The sequence below is a fragment of the Bubalus bubalis genome, chromosome 3, assembly GCF_019923935.1.
Source record: "Bubalus bubalis isolate 160015118507 breed Murrah chromosome 3, NDDB_SH_1, whole genome shotgun sequence".
In the NCBI taxonomy this organism is placed as follows: domain Eukaryota; kingdom Metazoa; phylum Chordata; class Mammalia; order Artiodactyla; family Bovidae; genus Bubalus; species Bubalus bubalis.
In genome coordinates this window covers 136492378-136513171 of record NC_059159.1, presented here as the reverse complement: position 1 = coordinate 136513171, position 20794 = coordinate 136492378, and the positions used below count along the sequence as shown (strand labels likewise).

The following is a 20794-nucleotide window of genomic DNA, read 5'->3' as shown; positions in this document are numbered from 1 at the left end:
TCTATGGTTTGTAATACAAGTGGCCAAATTGCTTTCTTGAAAATGAAGCCTTTATTTTCTGAGTGTTTTTCTGCAGCAAATCTCATCTCAGTGCCTTAGGCCCTGGGAGAGAGGCAGACATCCTGTTGTAGAACTGAAGTTTTAAAATTATTTTCTGTTTACCTTGCCCAGAGTCCTTGCTTGGCTGTTCTATTAGTTCTGTTCTCTCTGAAGGGACCTTATGGCTCTGACCTGTGTTCTGGTCTGTCAGGGGCCAAGGATATGCCCTCTCTTGTGAGTAATTACTGTAGCAAACAAGAGGACTACTGCCCACCCCCAACGAACCCTGGAGGGCACGTTTCCTTCACTCACTGGGAGAAGAGCTTAAGTCTCTGATCCAGGTTTTATTGAGGGCCTTGTCTGAACTCAGGGCTCCTGTGTTATTAAGATTCAAAGCCAGAGACCCAACTGCTGTGAAATAATGGGTCAGTGGATATTAGCCTGCCACAGACTCAGCGTTTGTGTAATCCCAGCAATTCTCTGGAGATCCCCTCACAGCCAGCCTGTCTACCCTCCCGAGGCTTGCCAGTCAGTCCTGCTACATGGCTGCCTGGCCAGAGCTTCCTCTGCTTGTCTGCCACCCATTTGTCCTGGGTCTTTCCTCTTGGAGTCTGAGGGGGCACAGAGAAGCATGCAAAAGGATATTTCTGCAGAGATTTCCACTGCCTGCAGACCTGCCTCTGGAGCTGTGGGCTCGAGAGCCTGTGGGTTACTGTAGCTATTGTGAAGGGGAGGAGTGGTGTGATGGGCAGGGGGTGTGTGTAGGAGCAAAATTGTTTCTCCTGTCCCATAGAAATTCTGATTCTTTGAGACTCTGGGCTTAGGGTTGGTGTTTCCAACCTCTTTGCTGCTGTGTTTTTGGTGGCAGAGGGGCCAGGTAGTCAGCTCCCGTGCCATCATGGTCAGGGGATATGTGTGCTGTGTACACATGAGGGCCTGACATCCAGGGAAGCCAGGGTGGTTTGGTGGGTCTTCTAGAAACTGAGAACTTGGGCAGTTGGCGCTGTGGTTTTCGGTAGTTGGTCATTTGTCTCCTCTTACCATCAGGGAAAGGCTGCACTTGCCTTAACCACAGGATTTGCCTGGTGATTAGACCAGATTCTGGTGCCTCTCCTGGAAACCCCACCAAGGCTGCTCGCAGGTGCAGCGCACAGGCCTGGGAACAAGTGAGGTGTGAAATGGGGAAGTGGAGTCCCCACCTTAGCCCTTCCGGAGAGGCATTCTCTGCTTGCCCCGTGTCATTGCCTAGTCTCCAGTAATCATGCCATAGCTTGCAGACTGGTCTTGCTGCCCTCAGTTGGCAAGTAGGGCACAAATTCCTCCTGGACTTGCAAAACATAATTCTCATTTAAAACCTCAAGAGCTTCCTATGGCCGGAATGAAAAAGAGAAAGTCTTGATTATTTAGCAAAGTTCCTAGCCTCCCTTTCCTGCCTCATGTTTTGGTCCACATCCACCTTCTTGTCTTAGTCTGGCTTCCCCAGTCTGTATTTCTGTAGTTCCTTGAATGCTATCTTTTCCTCACAGGCTTTACAAATGCTGCTTGCTCATCTCGGAATATTCTTCTCATGCCTCCCAACTAAACTTGGCTAGTTTCTTCGAGGCCTTCTCTAATTTTCTACGATTGGGTTCGTGTTTCCACCTCTACTTCTCTGTATGTGCTGGGCTGGGGAGCTCTTTTCTCCTCCTTCCCCTTTAGCTAGCTGTCCACCCTAAAGAGCTCATCACCTCATAAAAATACAATTGCCTGTTTAACTTGGAACTTCTCAAAAGCAGGGCTTGTGTCTTTTCTTTTTCTGTATTCCTACTGCTAAGCAAAAAGTAGATACCCAATAAATGAGCAGAATCAATATATGAAAAAGAAGGAGAAACAGGGCCCTCTGGTCCTCTCCCATCTCCGGAGCAGGCTTTTCTTTTCTTTTATAATTTAATTGAGATATAATTACATATCATACAATATACCTATTTAAAGTATATAATTCAGTAGCTTTTAGTATATTCAGAATTGGGCATCCAGCAACCATGATCAATTTTAGAACATCTTTATTAAGCCAAAAAAACTCCCCTATGCTTCTTAGCTATCAATTAACTCCTCCATTCTCTCCTGCCCTAGTAGCTACAATTCTACATTCTGTATCTATGGATTTGCCTGTTCTGGACATTTCATATAAGTGCAATCTTATTTGTGATCCTTTGTGACTGATTTCTTTCACTTAGCATGATGTTTTCAAGGTTCATCCAATTTACAGCATGTAGCAGTACTTCATTCTTTTTATTGCAGAATAATGTTGAATTGTATGCGTATACCACATTTTATTTGTCCATTTATCAGTTAATGGCCATTTGCGTTGTTTCCACTTTTTAGCTATCTAAAAAGTGCTGAACAGTGCTGCTCTGAATTTTGTTTGAAAGTTTTTGTGTGGACATGTTTTCATTTCTGTTGAGTATATACGTGGGAGTAGAATTTCTGGATCACATGGTGACTCTTTGTTTATCCATGTGAGGAACTCCAGACTGTCTTCCAAGATGGCAGCACGATTTTGTATTCCCACCAGCAGTGTATGAGGATTCTGTTTTGAGTGGACATATTACTTGCTCTTATGTTTAGGGTAAATGTTTAGGGCTCTCAAAAAAAGGTTTTAATGCCTTGGAGAGCCATCTGACACTTCTTGAGACATTTGTCCCTGCCACCCAGATCTGCCCGAAGGGCATTGGGTTTGCTGCATGAAGTGTCTGGAGAGCGTAGACTCTGCCAGGCCTCCCACCTCACGTGTCCTCACTCTTCCCCAGGTCAGCACACTGACCAGGCCCAGACTCCTGTCCCCTCTGGACTGATGGATGTTGGCCTCTCTTGACTGATACACCCACTTGTCAATCACCCCACACATGGGGAAAGGGGTAGAACAGGTCTGCTCTTTGGGTTTCTCCTCCAGACTGCCATTGGTCCTGGGGTTGGCACCAGCGGTGCCCATTCATGGTTCCATATTTCTAGTTCCTGTGAGAGGAAAATGCTTAGGGTAGTCTCAGTCAGGTATCTGCTTAGATCAAACAGTCATGGCCAACAGGCCAGGTCCTGTGCTTCAGACAAGGCCACCAACACCCTGCTTCTATCACTGGGGAGCAGACCAACAGAAGGGAACAGTGGGCAGCGATTCTTGGGTGGGGGTCTGCTCCACAACTGGGAAAAGGCTTTGTTGGAACATTGCCGGTTCACTTGTTGGAAACATGTTCAATGGGGCTGAATTTTATCTCGCAATATTCAGAGAAAGCTAACTCTTTGAGAATCTTAATGGGGCTGGAGGAGGAAAATGGAAACCACTAGATGCAGGCCTCTATTTCCAGGAGGTCGAAGGGTGTGGGAGAAGGAAGCAAATCAGATTTGGGGGTGAAGGTTGTTAACAAGATTGTTGAGATGATTAAAGGACACACCATGCTTGTAAAATACTTCCCTGTGCCTGGTGTATCAGATCCCCCCGAGAATATTAGCGGTGTGTTATAATAATAATAATAATGACAACAACTTCATATGCAGTTCCTAAACTTTGGTCTTTTTTTTTTTCTCTTGGTCTCAGGACTTACACAGAATTAGCTGAAGGCAGAATTCTAAATGGTTCTTAACTGGCGTGTGTGCCTGCGTGCGTGCTCAGTTGTGTCCAGCTCTTTGCGACGCCATGGTGCCTCTCTCTTACCTGACAGAGCAGCCCAAGTACACCCCGAGTACCACAGGGCGCAGCCTTCTCCCTTTACCACACATGGTTAGAATGCTTTGTCACAGGCTGAAGAAAGGAGCTCTCATGTAAAATGTTTCATTTACTCTTTTGGGCTGCTCTTTCTGACTTTCTGGTACTTGTCTTTCTCAAGTGGTCTGTTGCCCCAAGTCACCCTCCTGACACTGGGGGATGTGGCACCATCCGGGCACTCTGTCCTCACTTAGGCAGCCTGGTGGAGAGCCAGTGTCCAGGCCCTATCTTAGAGTCCTGGAGAGAAGATGTTCAGCACCCCACCTTAGAGACTGTACAGATACTGTAGGCCCTCGTGAGGCACAGTTTCCCCCAAAGTAGAGGTCCTTGATCTTGTTGATCCTGAGAAAGACTGAAAAGTGAGGGTTCTAGAGGGCTGGGTTCCAGCACCAGCTGTGTCACTTATGTGGCCTTAGTTTCTTCATGACAATGGTGGGAGAATTCCAGCCAGGATGCGAGTATGGGTATTGAAGTGCTTGTGAATTCAGTGTAAGCATGATTGTGTCGATGATGTTACTGTCCTTACTAACCTGGGGTCTTGGTAACTGGTAAGAGCAGAGACCCATGAGAGGCCCCTTAGGTTGGAGTCTCCCCAAAGGGTTGTCATCTGCCATTGTATGTTGAAGTCCATCCATTTGTCTACTCATCCAGCCATCCATCCATCCAGTGGTTATATACTGAGCTCTTACTGTATGCCAGGCTGTGTTCCAGGCCTGTTTCCAATGGGTGAAGAAACAGCAAAAAAAAAAATTCCAGCGTTCATTGAGCTTAGGTTCTAATTGGGGGAGACTGAAAATAAACAAGAGAAGTAAATAAAATATGAAGTACCTTTGCACCAACACACTTAATTCTTGTAGACCCCGTGGTTGGCATCCTGAAGCGGGTGTCCTCCTCTCTCATACACACTATGTATGTACAGAGCCCTGTAGCTCAGTGGTCCCACCCTACACGGTGAGCACTGGGAGGGCAGAGACTGACTTGAGTTTGCCATATTTCCTGGTGCCTGGTTTAGTGACAAATACCTGGACCCAATGTGATGATCAAACCCTAGTCAACCACACAAAAGCAGGTAGAAGTGAAAAAGTCCCATTGTCAGTAGTTTCCTGATATCCTTCCTGCAATTAGCCTGTATGTACTATAAGAATAAATAACACATCTGTTTAAACACCTTTCACCTACCAATCCTATCTCAATGATCATTTCCTTTTAGAGCATCCTTATTTTTTTTTTTTAAAACAGCTCTATTCCATTATATGGATGCATCATGGTTTATTGAAGCCGTTTCCTGGTCATGCTTACATCATTGTTTGCAGCCTTTTGCGTTGGTGAACATGTGGTGAAAAGAGTGAACACGTTGTTCATCTGTCATTTGCACACTTGCAAGTCCTACAGAATAACTCCTAGAAGAGGGATTGCTGGTTCAGGGAATGCTATTCAGAATTGAGTTGTAAACTGAGGGTAGAAAATGAGGCCCAGGAATGGTCTAAGGGCCACGTGAAGCAGACAGGTCACCAGTCCCCATGAGTGTTTGGCTGAAAGGCTTCATGGCATCTGATGGCACTTTTTTTTGTTTCTGCACCAGGCTGGAGAGTCCATGTTCAACCGCGCAAAGCTCCTCAATGTTGGCTTTAAAGAGGCCTTGAAGGACTATGACTACAACTGCTTTGTATTTAGCGATGTGGACCTCATCCCAATGAACGACCATAACACCTACAGGTGCTTTTCACAGCCACGGCACATTTCTGTAGCAATGGATAAGTTTGGATTTAGGTAAGAGATGTTTACTGGAATCTGCAGAAAACATTTTTGTGTCTTCCATGACAACCAGGGAACACAGTTCCTCTAGCCCAGGAGTAGTGCCTCTTAGGCTTTGGAGGAGAATGCCTTTTGGGAGAACTGGGTGCTTTTGAAGCACATGTGTGTGAATGCTGTGTTAAGTCTCTTCAGAGTGCACATGTGCTGAGTGCTGTGCTAAGTCACGTCAGTCGTGTCTGACTCCTTGCACCCCTATGGACCGTAGCCCACCAGGCCCCTCTGTCTGTGGGATTCTCTAGGCAGGAATCCTGGAGTGGCTTGTTATGCCCCACGTCCAGGGGATCTTCCTGGCCCAGTGATCGAACCCATGTCTCTTCCGTCTCCTGCATTGGTAGGAGTTCTAGACCACTGGAGCCACCTGGGAAGTCCTTTGAAGCTCATCAGTTCAGTTCAGTCACTCGGTTGTGTCCGACTCTTCGCGACCCCATGGACCACAGCGCGCCAGGCCTCCCTGTCCACTACCAACTCCTGGAGTTTACTCAAACTCATCTCCATTGAGTTGGTGATGCCATCCAACCATCTCATCCTCTGTCATCCCCTTTTCCTCCTGCCCTCAATCTTTCCCAGCATCAGGATCTTTTCAAATGAATCAGCTCTTTGCATCAGGTGACCAAAGTATTTGAGTTTCAGCTTCAACATCAGTCCTTCCAATGAACACCCAGAACTGATCTCCTTTAGGATGGACTGGTTGGATCTCCTTGCAGTCCAAGGGACTCTCAAGAGTCTTCTCCAACACCACAGTTCAAAAGCATCAATGCTTTGGTGCTCAGCCTTCTTTAGAGTCCAGCTTTCACATCCATACATGACTACTGGAAAAACCATAGCCTTGACTAGACGGACGTTTGTTGGCAAAGTAATGTCTCTGCTTTAGTATGCTGTCTAGGTTGGTCATGACTTTCCTTCCAAGGAGTAAGCATCTTTTAATTTCATGACTGTGATCACCATCTGCAGTGATTTTGGAGCCCAGAAAAACAAAGTCAGCCACTGTTTCCACTGTTTCCCCATCTGTTTCCCATGAAGTGATGGGACCAGATGCCATAATGTTTGTTTTCTGGATGTTGAGCTTTAAGCCAACTTTTTCACTCTCCTCTTTCACTTTCATCAAGAGGCTCTTTAGTTCTTCTTCACTTTCTGCCATAAGGGTGGTGTCAACTACATATCTGAGGTTATTGGTATTTCTCCCGACAATCTCGATTCCAGCTTGTGTTTCATCCAGCCCAGCGTTTCTCATGATGTACTCTGCATAGAAGTTAAATAAGCAGGGTGATAATATACAGCCTTGACGTACTCCTTTTCCTATCTGGAACCAGTCTGTTGTTCCATGTCCAGTACAGATTTCTGAAGAGGCAGGTCGGGTGGTCTGGTATTCCCATCCCAATTCTTTCAGAATTTTTCAGTTTATTGTGATCCACACAGTCAAAGGCTTTGGCATAGTCAATAAAGCAGAAATAGATGTTTTTCTGGAACTCTCTTGCTTTTTCAATGATCCAGCGAATGTTGACAATTTGATCTCTGGTTCCCCTGCCTTTTCTAAAACCAGCTTGAACATCTGGAAGTGTGTGGTTCACGTATTGCGAAGCCTGGCTTGGAGAATTTTGAGCATTACTTTACTAGCGTGTGAGATGAGTGCAATTGTGTGGTAGTTTGAGCATTCTTTGGCATTGCCTTTCTTTGGGATTGGAATGAAAACTGACCTTTTCCAATCCTGTGGCCACTGCTGAGTTTTCCAAATTTGCTGGCATATCGAGTGCAGCACTTTCACAGCATCGTCTTTCAGGATTCGAAATAGCTCCACTGGAATTCCATCACCTCCACTAACTTTGTTCGTAGTGATGCTTTCTAAGGCCCACTTGACTTCACATTCCAGGATGTCTGGCTCTAGGTCAGTGATCACACCATCATGATTATCTGGGTCGTGAAGCTCTTTTTTGTACAGTTCTTCTGTGTATTCTTGCCACCTCTTAATATCTTCTGCTTCTGTTAGGGCCATACCATTTCTGTCCTTTATTGAGCCCATCTTTGCATGAAATGTTCCCTTGGTATCTCTAATTTTTCTTGAAGAGATCTCTAGTCTTTCCCATTCTGTTGTTTTCCTCTGTTTCTTTGCACTGCTCACTGAGGAGCACTTTCTTATCTCTCCTTGCTATTCTTTGGAACTCTGCATTCAGATGGAGAATAATCATAGTCGGTTATTATTTAAGGAGGGAAGTGGAGTCCAGAAGCACCTATACCTCTGCACCTTCAGGTGAGAAGTGTTTATATTTGGGATGGTACTTATCTTCAGGCTCCAGAGGTGTGGTTGTATTATTTGACTTTCTTCTCCCATTCCCCTCACAATTTGGGAAGCAAATTGGAGTCATCTTCCCTCAGTAATTTCTTAGACTTGGGTAATTGAGCAGATCTTCCTTGGCACTTTAAGAAGGAACACGGTTCTCTTTCCCTGCAAAGCACAGGCTTCTGCTTAAACACTGGGGCTCAGACTTTCCCACCAAAATGCCCCTTTGCGAGGAAGCCAGCTGATGCCTATTCCCAGGAGCAGCAGTAATTAAAGCCTATTGTCATAGGTGGAAAATAGTCTTGTGGTCCATTTTTTTAATCTTAAAAAGTAAATTTGCATTTCATTCCATAATTTGTCCATATTCGTATCAACATAAACTTAAGGCACCTGTCAGTTGGGTAAACTGACCTCTTCCTCCATGCTCTAAGTCAACCTGGAAGCTCCAAGAAGGTGTGCTGTGGGTACCTTGTGTGCTGGGCATCCCTGGCTCAGGCTTGACTACCGCAGTACTGCAGGCCTGTGTGCCAACTGGCAGTCCCTTGGTATAGATACAACAGCTTTCTTTCAGACTCATTTTATTTATTTTTTAAAGTTTATTTAATTTTTTGGCCATGCTGGGTCTTTGTTACTGCACATGGGCTTTCTCTAGTTGCAGGAAGCAGGGGCTGCTTGTGGTCACAGGCTTCTCATTGCAGTGGCTTCTTTTGTCGTGAGCATAGGCTCTAGGCACGAGGGCTTCAGTAGTTGTGGCTCACGGACTTAGTTGCTCTGCAACACATGGGATCTTCCTGGACCAGGAATCAAACCAGTGTCCCTTGGATTGCAAGGCAGATCCTTAATCACTGGACCACTAGGGAAGCCCCAGACTCATCTTGCTCTCATCATTTCTTTCTGTCCCCCCTTGCTGGGGGCATGAGGGTTGTGAGATGAACAGAGGATGCTCTGAAGTCCTTCCCCAAGATTAAAGCATTCAGACCATAAACATCCAGTCTTAAAGGATGTAAACAGAACTTTGTACCCTCCTATCTTCCCCCTCTCCCTCCCTGTTTGTGCATCTTCTCCTCTTTGAGACACGCCGGTTCCTCTGAACTCTGCCCTTGAAGTGTGGTGGTGCTTACCTAATTCTTTACCACAGCATCATGTATATTTCACCCAGAACTAGTTAGGCTTGGGAGACGAGGCAGGAAGGTAAGAGAAACCAGCAGAGACAGCAAAACCAAATCTGGTCAGAATAGCATATACTTCCCCTGTGCAGTGGCTGAGAGTCCACTTCTATAAAAACACTGATTATGAAAAAGCCTTAATGGCCTGGTCACCTCTGGTTTTCAAACCCTCACATTATAAGTGCAGACTATAGTGTGCAGATAATCAAAGGGGGATGACTTGATGCTTAAATGATGATACCTAATTACAAGTGGATTATAGCTGTGAAAAGAAGAGAAGCGAAAAGCAAAGGCGAAAAGGAAAGATATACCCATCTGAATGCAGAGTTCCAAAGAATAGCAAGAAGAGATAAGAAAGCCTTCTTCAGCAATCAATGCAAAGAAATAGAGGAAAACAACAGAATGGGAAAGACTAGAAATCTCTTCAAGAAAATCAGAGATACCAAAAGAACATTTCATGCAAAGATAGGCTCGATAAAGAACAGAAATGGTATGGACCTAACAGAAGCAGAAGATATTAAGAAGAGATGGCAAGAATACACAGAAGAACTGTACAAAAAAGAGCTTCACGACCCAGATAATCATGATGGTGTGATCACTGACCTAGAGCCAGACATCCTGGAATGTGAAGTCAAGTGGGCCTTAGAAAGCATCACTACGAACAAAGCTAGTGGAGGTGATAGAATTCCAGTGGAGCTATTCCAAATCCTGAAAGATGATGCTGTGAAAGTGCTGCACTCAATATGCCAGCAAATTTGGAAAACTCAGCAGTGGCCACAGGACTGGAAGAGGTCAGTTTTCATTCCAATCCCAAAGAAAGGCAATGCCAAAGAATGCTCAAACTACCACACAATTGCACTCATCTCACACGCTAGTAAAGTAATGCTTAAAATTCTCCAAGGCAGGCTTCAGCAATATGTGAACCGTGAATTTCCTGATGTTCAAGCTGGTTTTAGAAAAGGCAGAGGAACCAGAGATCAAATTGCCAACATCCGCTGAATCATTGAAAAAGCAAGAGAGTTCCAGAAAAACATCTATTTCTGCTTTATTGACTATGCCAAAGCCTTTGACTGTGTGGATCACAATAAACTGGAAAATTCTGAAAGAGATGGGAATACCAGACCACCTGATCTGCCTCTTGAGAAATTTGTATGCAGGTCAGGAAGCAACAGTTAGAACTGGACATGGAACAACAGACTGGTTCCAAATAGGAAAAGGAGTATGTCAAGGCTGTATATTGTCACCCTGTTTATTTAACTTCTATGCAGAGTACATCATGAGAAACGCTGGACTGGAAGAAACACAAGCTGGAATCAAGATTGCCGGGAGAAATATCAATAACCTCAGATATGCATATGACACCACCCTTATGGCAGAAAGTGAAGAGGAACTAAAAAGCCTCTTGATGAAGGTGAAAGTGGAGAGTGAAAAAGTTGGCTTAAAGCTCAACATTCAGAAAACGAAATTCATGGCATCTGGTCCCATCACTTCATGGGAAATAGATGGGGAAACAGTGGAAACAGTGTCAGACTTTATTTTTCTGGGCTCCAAAATCACTGCAGATGGTGACTGCAGCCATGAAATTAAAAGATGCTTACTCCTTGGAAGGAAAGTTATGACCAACCTAGATAGCATATTGAAAAGCAGAGACATTACCTTGCCAACAAAGGTTCGTCTAGTCAAGGCTATGGTTTTTTCAGTGGTCATGTATGGATGTGAGAGTTGGACTGTGAAGAAGGCTGAGCACCGAAGAATTAATGCTTTTGAACTGTGATGTTGGAGAAGACTCCTAAGAGTCCCTTGGACTGCAAGGAGATCCAACCAGTCCATTCTGAAGGAGATCAGCCCTGGGATTTCCTTAGAAGGAATGATGCTAAAGCTGAAACTCCAGTACTTTGGCCACCTCATGCGAAGAGTTGACTCATTGGAAAAGACTCTGATGCTGGGAGGGATTGGGGGCAAGAGGAGAAGGGGACGACAGAGGATGAGGTGGCTGGATGGCATCACTGACTTGATGACGTGAGTCTCAGTGAACTCCGGGAGTTGGTGATGGACAGGGAGGCTTGGCATGCTGCAATTCATGGGGTCGCAAAGAGTCGGACACGACTGAGCAACTGATCTGATCTGATCTGATCTTTGATTCATTAAAGCAGGCCCCCAGGGATCTTTGCTTGTGTATGCTTGCAGTCAGAATTCTGGAACGTATTTGAAAATAATAACTGCATCTTTTTTTTCATACATTTTGTATGGTTTGGCTGACTTCCCCCTCAAAGTCTGAGTTAGAGTTTTCCTTAATTTGTGTGATGGGTTTTGGTCTCTTTGGATTCCAGTAAAAGCCCAGTTGTGGTTTGGAGGTACACACAGGGCTGTCACAGAATCGCAGCCTTTATAAAGCCCACAGGAAAGCCTTTGCTTGCCCTCTGGGCACATCCAGATTCTTAACATTTCTCGTCAGTTCTTCCTCTGTGTCCCTCAGGAGTCCACGATTCATAACCACTGAAATACTGAAATGCAGAATGGTTTGGAAGGATGAAAGCCCAGATGCCCTGCTGCTTGAAAATGGGTCAAAATAGATTCATCATCATACATTTTGCCAAGTCAGGATGTGGTAGAATTTTCCAAGAAAATTTTTATTTTAGCAAATTTTGTCTTGATTGTTGGGGTCAGTGTTCAAGTCAGTATACCTTTGGAAGAATGAAAGCAAGACTGTAGATGGGCCAGGGGTGGGAAGGGGGGCATGACAGGGTGGGCACAGGAGACTCTAAAGCAGTCTCAGTTTCTGGGACCTTCTGGAGAAGGATTTCTGACCCATGGAAAGCAGGTTCTCAAGCAGTGCAGAACTGGGCCTCTGTATTTGTCACTGACTGATTGTCTAGATTAGCAGTGTTCTTGGAAAGTGCAAGATTCTGCTTTTTGATATCTGTGTCTTCTCTGAGGTAATCTGAGTCTGATATGAAAACAAAACAAAGGAAACCCTCATAAATCCCTAACTTAAAAGTTCCAGGGAATAAAAATAACTTTAGAAGTGTTTATATATCTTTAAAAAATAATAAGACCCTGATGCTGGGAAAGATTGAAGCCAGGAGCAGAAGGGGCGACAGAGGATAAGATAGTTGGCTGGCATCACCGACTTGACGGACATGAGTTTGAGCAAGCTCCAGGAGTTGGTGATGGACAGGGAAGCCTGGCATGCTGCAGCCCATGGGGTCACAAAGAGTTGGAGACGGCTGAGTGACTGAACTGATTCATCTTTGGCAGTGCTGGGTCTTCGTTCCTGCACGTGGGCTTTTCTCTAGTGGTGGCGAATGGGGCTAACTCTTCGCCGCAGTGTGTGGGTCTCTCATTGTGGTGGCTTCTCTTGTTGCAGAGCATGGGCTCTAGGCACACGAGCTCCAGTAGTTGCGGTTCTTGGGCTTGAGAGCACAGGCTCAATAGTTGTGGTGCAGAGTGTAGTTGTTCCGAGGCAAGTGAGGTCTTCCTGGACCAGAGATGGAACCCATGTCTCCTGCATTGGGGGAATCCCAGAAGTATTTATATTTTGAGTGAACTTTATTAAAGAATAAATACTAACTACTGGTCCTCTGTGTGTGCGTGTGTATGGTTTTTTTCCCCAGCCTACCTTACGTGCAGTATTTTGGAGGTGTCTCTGCTCTAAGTAAACAACAGTTTCTCAGCATCAATGGATTTCCTAACAACTACTGGGGCTGGGGGGGTGAAGATGATGACATTTATAACAGGTAAGTGTCACAACTTAGATCTCGTGCTTCCCTGTCTCCCTTCACTTCTGGTTTTTCTCTCTGTGCTTGGTTATTTTGCAAGGATTGACCCTGAGGAGAGATGCAGTCCCCACTGAGCCTGAATTCTTAGGTGAGCCCTGCTGCAGATGCTCCAGGTGATAAAGAGTGTCTTAAGAGACACACCATGAGAACCCTTAACGAAACTGGAAAGCATCTGAAAATAAGCATGTGTGTAACTCTGATGTGCGCTTGAAGGTTTTAACCTACCTGCATTAGGAACAAAAACAACAAAATATGCAACCTGTACTCACTGCTGTATTTAAATGGATAACCAGTAAGGTCCTATTGTATAGCACATGGAACTCTGCTCAATGTTATGTGGCAGCCTAGATGGGAGGGAAGTTTGGGGAAGAATGGATACATGTATATGATGTATAGCTGAGTCCCTTCCTTGTCCACCTGAAACAATGGCAACATTTTTAATCGGCTATACACCAATACAAAAAAAAGTTTTAAAACATTAAAAAGTATCTTTAGGAAAACTAGCTTCTGTGATTTTTGCCTTAGCCTTCTGGAAAATGTAAAATGAGAAACATGTGAAGGGGTGACTCACACAACATGGCCATCCACACCCTGGGGCTCTTCATGAGTTGGTAAAACTTTATTATGTGAGTTGTCCTCACAGATGGTAAAAAAAAAAAAACCATCTGTCAGTGGCATTTGAAAGCACATTCTGCTTGGTTTTTCCTGGCAGTGGAATATTCACCCCTGCTGGTTGTAGGCAAAAAGCACCTTCTCCCTCTGGGAGCCAACCTGAACTTGCCACTGAGTTTGAAACCAGAATACACCCTGGTGCCTTCCTGAACTGGAGTACATTAATTTCATCATTAACAGAAGATGTCTTTCAGAGCAGCATCCAAGTCACTTAAGATTAGCTTTGCAGCATAGACCCAAGTCTTTAACACAGTCCTTGAAGAAAACTTGAATTTTAGAGATTGATTATCAATATGCAGAACACTGGGCCAGGCAGGGCCAGTGGGGAGGAAGACACTGAAGCCCTGAACAGGGATTCCAGACAGAAACAGACTTCCTTTCACAGCACTGCACCCAGGCAGCTGGGCTCATGTGATGGTGTACAAGACTGACGTGCTGCACAGACCTGAGTGATCAGAAAAGTCTCCAGGAGGGAGCCCCGAGGACAAACTCCTGAGGGTGGGGGAACAGAAGCATCAGTGGTTGTGGAGGAGCTTTCTGTCCTTTCTTTACAAAAAAGTTTTTAAAATTTTTAAATTGAGGTATAGTTGATGTACAGTGTATGTTTCAGATGTACGACATAGTACTTCACAGTTTTTAAAGGTTATATTCCATGTATGGTCATTATAAAGCTTTGGCTATAGTGCCACTGCTGTGTAATACATCCTTGTGGCTTATTTGTCTTACGGGAAGTGGACATGTTAGTCACTCAGTCATGTCTGACTCTTTGCAACCCCATGGACTGTAGCCTGCCAGGCTCCTCTGTCCATGGACTTCTCCAGACAAGAATACTGGAGTGGGTAGCCATTCACTTCTCCAGGGGATCTTCCCAACCCAGGGATCAAACCTAGGCCTCCTACATTGCAGGCAGATTCTTTACCATTTGAGCCACCAGGGAAGCTATATTTATCTTATACGTAGTGGTTTTTACCTCTTAAACCCTTATGCCTATCTTGCTTCTCCTCCTGGAGCAGTTTTCCTGAAAGGTAAAGAACCTAACTCTTTCTCTGTACCAGCTTGCTTTTGCTAGGCCCTAGCTCAGCACCGAGGGAGGCCAGGCTGGGAACCTTTAAGTCACCTCAGACCAGCCATTTCTGCCTCTCGGCTTAGTGTTGTATTCTTCCTTTCAAGACTTTGGTTGGTATTCCTCATTCCTTTCTCCTTCAGAACCCACACAGAATCTTCCACTGTGATCTGGCTGCCTCTAGTCTTGTTCCCGGCTTTCCATTATTATACTGCCTAACAGAGAGACTTCCCATTGGCCAACTCTGTGTACAGTGTTGGGAAACACAGCATATAGTGAGCTCTCCATATCTGCAGATTACACATCCCCACAGATTCAACGCACCTCCAACCGAAAATATTCAGGGGGGAAGAAAAATTCCAGAAAATTCCAGAAAGCAAAACTTGAATTCGCTGTGCACCTGAGACTATTTCCATAACATTTACATTGTATTTATAACTCTCTACATATCATTCACACTATATTAGGTATTATAAGTTATCTAGAGGTGATGTAAAGTATATGGGAGGATGAGGACGTGCATAGGTTATATGGAAATGCTACACATTTTACATAAGGGACTTGAGCAACCACGGGGAAGGAGGTTGTCCAGGAACCGATCCCCTGGGGATACCAAGGGATGACTGTGTTATATCCCTTTCAGACATTGGCCCTGTTCTGGGAGATGCTCTGGAAGGCCTCCATGATACAGTCTCTGCCCTTCTTTCCTGCTTCATCTCTGGCCACTTCCTACCCCAAACTTTGATGCTCCCAGAGGGCACCGCGCTTGCTCTCACCTCCCTGCCTTTGCCTGTGCTGTCCTGACTGCCCAAAATGTTCTGGCAAACACCCACTCATCTTCAGGGCTTGGCTCTGCCCAGTCTCGATCAGGTGGAGTTGGTTGCTTCTCCCTCTGTGCCGAGCATCCCCACGCCCACCTCCTCCCCTTCGTCCTGGCCCCTATGGCCCTACGTTCTAAGCATCCACATCATAAATTCCACGAGGGCAGACACCCCCAGTGCCTGGCACAGGATAGTCCCCCCACAAGATCTAGAACCAAGGGTAAAAGGTTATGAGGAAGGGGTGTGAGTTTTAACTGCTGCCTGTACACTGGGCTGGGGTGTGGGTTGGTGAGACCAGCTGGCAGGATAGGATGGTGGACGGGACAAAAGTCTTGCAGCTGGGGCTGTGGGACCTGGGTCTTGTGGCAGCTCTGTGATGACCACTTGTCCCTTTGCTCCTTACAGATTAGCTTTTAGAGGCATGTCTGTGTCTCGCCCAAATGCTGTGATTGGGAAGTGTCGGATGATCCGCCACTCGAGAGACAAGAAAAATGAACCTAATCCTCAGAGGTGTGTTCTCTTTTATTCTCTCCCCTGTGTGTGTTTCCTTCTTCCGCCTTCAGGTGGGGCTGGCTGCAGGAATGGGGCTCTGGAGTGGGCTCTGTGCCTCAAGGGAAAACAGGTTCTATCCACAGGGCAGGGTTGGAGTAGGAGGGAGGTGGTGGTGGTGGTGGTGGTGGTGGTTTAGTCACTCAGTTGTGTGTGACTCTGCGATCCCACGGACTGTAGCCCACCAGGCCCCTCTGTCCATGGGATTTCCCAGGCAAGAATACTGGAGTGGGTTGCCACTTCCTTCTCCAGAGGATCTTCCCGACCCTGGGATTGAACCTGCATCTCCTATATTGGCAGGTAGATTCCTTACTGATGAGCCACCGGAGAAGCCTAGTAGGAGGGAAAAGGGGCCATTAAAGTACACACGTTTAAAGTTTTGAGTTTTGTTTTTGCTTTTTTTTTTTTTAAGATTTTTGTTTTGGCTTCAAACCCTTTGTCTGTTTGTTCCTTGTAGGTTTGACCGAATTGCACATACAAAGGAGACAATGCTCTCTGATGGTTTGAACTCACTCACCTACATGGTGTTAGAGGTCCAGAGGTACCCGTTGTATACCAAAATCACAGTGGACATCGGGACACCGAGCTAGCATTTTGGTGCACTGATCAGAGACCTGAAAATGGCCAGGGACCTCTGCTGTGTCTCTGCCCGTGTGCTGGGCTGGTCCCTCTCATTCTCACAATCAGTGATAGGCCCTCTCTGCTCATCATTCAGACGCCTTTCCGGACGACCAGGACGAGTGGGATATATTGCCCCCAACTTGGCTCAGCATGTGACTAATCAGCCCCACGAGGTGTATGTAAGCATAGAAACCATCAGCCTTTGGAGGCTCTCGGCATGTTCATGATTCACCCCAAAGAATCAAAGCTGTGCACAGCTCCAAATCTGGTGACTGTGGGACTCATCCCCGGCAAAAAAAAAAAAAAAAAAAAAAAAAAAACCTGCTAATTTGTTGTGATATAGGTAAGAGTTTTGCTTTAAATCATGGTATTCTTACTTTGTGAAAAATTGGAGAGTGCTGCTGAAATCGGATCGGTGTGGTGTTTTTCCGTTGTCGTGTTTTAACAGAAAAACACCCAGTTTCAACCATTCTCATGTTATCACCCCCAACCCTCGACCCTCTCTCCATGATATGCAACTATTACAATCACTGTGTATGTGTGTCTTTTCTTAGCAAAAGAATTTTAAAACTTGAGGCTTGAATTCCAAGGCCACTTTAGCCACCAGAGCAAAAGCCTTGGGTGTTCTCACAGTCAGTGGCCTTTCTCCAAATGTCTGATTTCTGAATGTAAATCCTTTTTTTAAATAGCATTTGTAGTATTTTAAAGAAAGAACAAATCAGATCCTCCTTATGGTCTAACTTGATTTTTGTGTTGATCCAGAATGGCATAGTCTTTAGTCATGGCAATTTATTTTTCTGAGCATGCTATATAAACTTGAATTTCCTATGTATTTTTATTGTGTTTTACATGTGGGGATGGGGATTGAGCATTTTTTAGGGGGAAAAATAACGTATGCTGTAGTGGCCCCACATGGGCCTCGGATGGAGCTGGCAGGCCAGGTTTTCTGAAGAGCATAGACATCTTTGCGTCCTTCGGTGAGAGCCAAGGCGCCCCATGAGTGCTGTCAAGCTGGACTCTGCGGGGGAGGCAGACATCTTGGCCTGCTGGCAGAGTTCCCCACCTCGCCACCTCCCTGCCCTCCCCAGGTGGGCAGGGCCAGGGAACAACCCTCACCTCCTCAGACTGATCCCAGCAACCCTCTTAGGCCCCAGGCTGTGGAGCTGGAAATGACAGCCATCAGATTGTTTACTGGCCTTCCATCTGCCCCTGGGGGCTGCCTTCCAGGCCCTGTTGGTTGGCCGAGCTGCCTGGCCCACCTTGCAGGACCGGTTTTCTGTCCTCCTCCTCTTCCTGCCTCCCTTGTGCTGCCTTTCTCTTCCCTCCCTCCCCCTTTTTGTTCCATTGCCTCTTGCCTGTTTCCTAAAACTGGCCTGTGGCACTCAGGGTCAAACAGACTGTCTATTCTCCAGCATGAATGTGCCTTTTAATTAGAGATCTAGAGAGCAGTTCAGCTGAACACACCCACATTCCTCCCACGGCCACTCTGGTGCCGAAAGCGTCCCATCCCCCCTTAGGTTTTAGCAGGTGCTCCTACCCCAGGGAGGCCGACTCACAGCGGATTTCTTCCCCAAGCCCACCTCTGCTGCTGGAGGTTTTAGCCTGCCTGGGGTGAGATGCACAAGGCAGTTCCTGCCACCAGGCACGAGTGCTGGGTCCAGGCTGGGCTGAGGGCTTAAAATTCAGCTTTCTAATCCCAGGGTTAACCTTTCAGCTGGGGGCAGCCTAGAAACCAGCCCTCAGTGTGGACGCTGAACTGGTGCCTGGCCCCAGTCATACCTGTGCCTTTATTGCTTTGAACATTTCATGCTATTACCTGGTTCTTTTACCAGAAACCTTTGTGTTGGTTACAAATTATTTTCCACTGTAGCTGGGCTATGCAAAGAGTATTCTGTCAATTCCCCACTCCTTAATAACGATGTTGTTAAAGCCAGGAATAGCCCTGACAGGAAGCTTGGGGAAACGCAAAGAATGAAGACCTCACTTTCTGTCCCCAGATCCTGACTTTTCCAAAGTGCCTTAAAAGAAAGGAGACAAGTATCCTGGGTGGTAACCTTTTTGTTACTTTACTTTTAAAAATTAAATTCTGACTTTTTTTTTTCTTTTTTGTTTTCCTATTACATTTTCTTTCATGTTCCATTGTAATAGTCAAATCTGTGGTTCATTCTCAGGACCACCGGAGACGCTGCTTCATCACCCGTTCCCCATTTGCTCATCTCCTGGTGCGCTCATGGGGTCCACCTGGGCCCAGGGTTAAGCCTAGCCCTGGTCTGGTTCATCAGATGCTGCAGCACTTACTTCCTCCCTGGGGAGTTGAGTACTGAGGGTTCAGGAGCATTTCCTTCACCTGGAAGTTGTCACCATGACATTGTCACGTGCCCTTCTCTGTTTCTGTCCATTCTGTTGCTGGTGACCCTCTAAGGTGGCCTTTGGGAAAGGTCAGAGGGCAGAGGTGGCGCAAGAGGGTAAAGGAAATGCTGGTGCTGCCTCCTCAGGGCCTCTGCTGACCAGTGGTGGGGGGGTGGGCTGGAGGGAGGGGAGCCTTCCTGTCCTAGAGACCTGTGTGCTGTGTATTTTGATTTCCCATGTACACAAATGTATGTATTTACCATTGTAAGTGGGTGAATGTCTGACGTTGGTGTTCAAAACAGAACTGTATTTTTGCCTTTAAAATCCAGTAATATAACGTGAATAAATGACCCTATCTTTGTAACGGCAGGTGGTGTCTCTTCTGATGTAAGGGGTTAGGTTCCTCCAAAGCTGGAGGGCAGTGATGGGGGCTGCCTGCTGGGAGGGTCTGAGGAAAGCGGGGCTCTACCTCCTCTGCCTGCCTCACTGTGTGGGGGGCGGAGCTGGGGGCTTGGGTGAGGGGAGGAGATGTTATCTCACCTGCCTGGGATCACATGCACCTTACCGGAATCAGCCGTTTCCCCATCTGAGTCTCATATGGATATCCGTAAAATGGGAATAGTAACACACACACTTTCTGAGGCTTAAAAGAGATGTGTCTAAAATACAGCGATAGGCGCCTCACGGGTACTTACCACATAGCAGCTGGGGACCCTTCAGAGAAAAAGTTTTCCCAGCAGTTCTCTGGCTCTGTTCTGTTTTCCACACAAGCCAGCATGTTTTCAGAGCCATTTACACAAGGTGTTCGCAGCTTAGCTTAGGTCAATATGCTTTCTTCTCAGCCCTAGGAAATCTGACCTGGCACTACAAAAGGCCTTAGCTGTGCCCCAAGGACTTGAGACAGTAAGCACCTTGGACACCTCCTCCAGTGCCCCAGATCAGGCACTGTGGCCTCTGACATGTGGCTTTGATTAAACTGGCTTCTGGAAGAAATGGGCCAGAGGAAACCAGTATGCAGGAGAGGTCACCCCCACGCTGTCCAGGCTGAGGGGCCACAGGCCCTGCTGGATGGAGCTGTGATTGTGGGACCGACTGGGAAACAGAGCTGGAAGGACAGCCCTCTGAAGCCCCACCAGGGCCATCTGGCCGTCTCCACCCATCCCTGTGACTCCTGGAAAGAGCCCTAGTAGCCTTAGGCTTGAGCAGTGGCTGGCACTCAGATCTGGCTTTCTGACCAGACTTCTTTGGACAGAGTGCTGCCTTACAGGGCTTTGCAAGCTATAAGGTCTGGGTTAAGTGGGGCACCCTTCCCTCTCCCAAAATACATGGATACCACCAAGTATTTAGGAGAGGCCAGAATGCCTGTCTTCGAATCCTGTTGCTGCTGCTTCCCAGTTTCACGACCTTGAGTGAGTGACTTAGCCTCTCTATGCCTCAGTTCATCTGTTTAATAGGATAATAGTACTTCTTTCATAGGATTGTCAGGAAGATCAAGTGAATTAATTTTATAAAGCACTCAGACCACATCTAGCTCATAATAAGCATTATGCACGTTACAAATATTTGTTAAATTTTAAAAGTGCAGGTACACATGCATACCAACATGTACATATACTGCTGTGTACACGGTACCCACATATACACATGAACACACCAGGTGTGCTGGGGATCTTTTTCCTCTTCTAGGGCGCATGTCTGGGACTTAACTGTGTGGCAGTTGGGTGAATGGATCTCAGGGTAAGTGACCACTTCTCTTCTGGAGACACCCGAGACCTCAGCAATGCTATTTCCCCACCCCTTCCTGCCTGCCCTGACGGAAGGTGTTTGGAATGGTGGCCTTGGCAAGGGAGGGGGGCTCAAATCCTGTGTTGGTGTGCTCTAAGGCACCAGGAAGATGGAGGAAGAG

General features: G+C 46.3%; 1 protein-coding gene across 1 annotated transcript in view; it reads left to right on the top strand.

Moving 5' to 3' along the window:
- The window catches only part of B4GALT1 (beta-1,4-galactosyltransferase 1), a 56536-nt gene extending 37284 nt beyond the window's left edge, over positions 1-19252 (top strand). Inside the window, exons 3-6 of the mRNA XM_006066704.4 lie at positions 5361-5548; positions 12649-12771; positions 15775-15879; positions 16376-19252. Of these exons, the coding sequence (XP_006066766.1) occupies positions 5361-5548; positions 12649-12771; positions 15775-15879; positions 16376-16508 (549 nt within the window). The 3' untranslated portion in view covers positions 16509-19252. The remainder of the gene's footprint in view (positions 1-5360; positions 5549-12648; positions 12772-15774; positions 15880-16375) is intronic.
- Positions 19253-20794: the final 1542 nt, after the last annotated feature.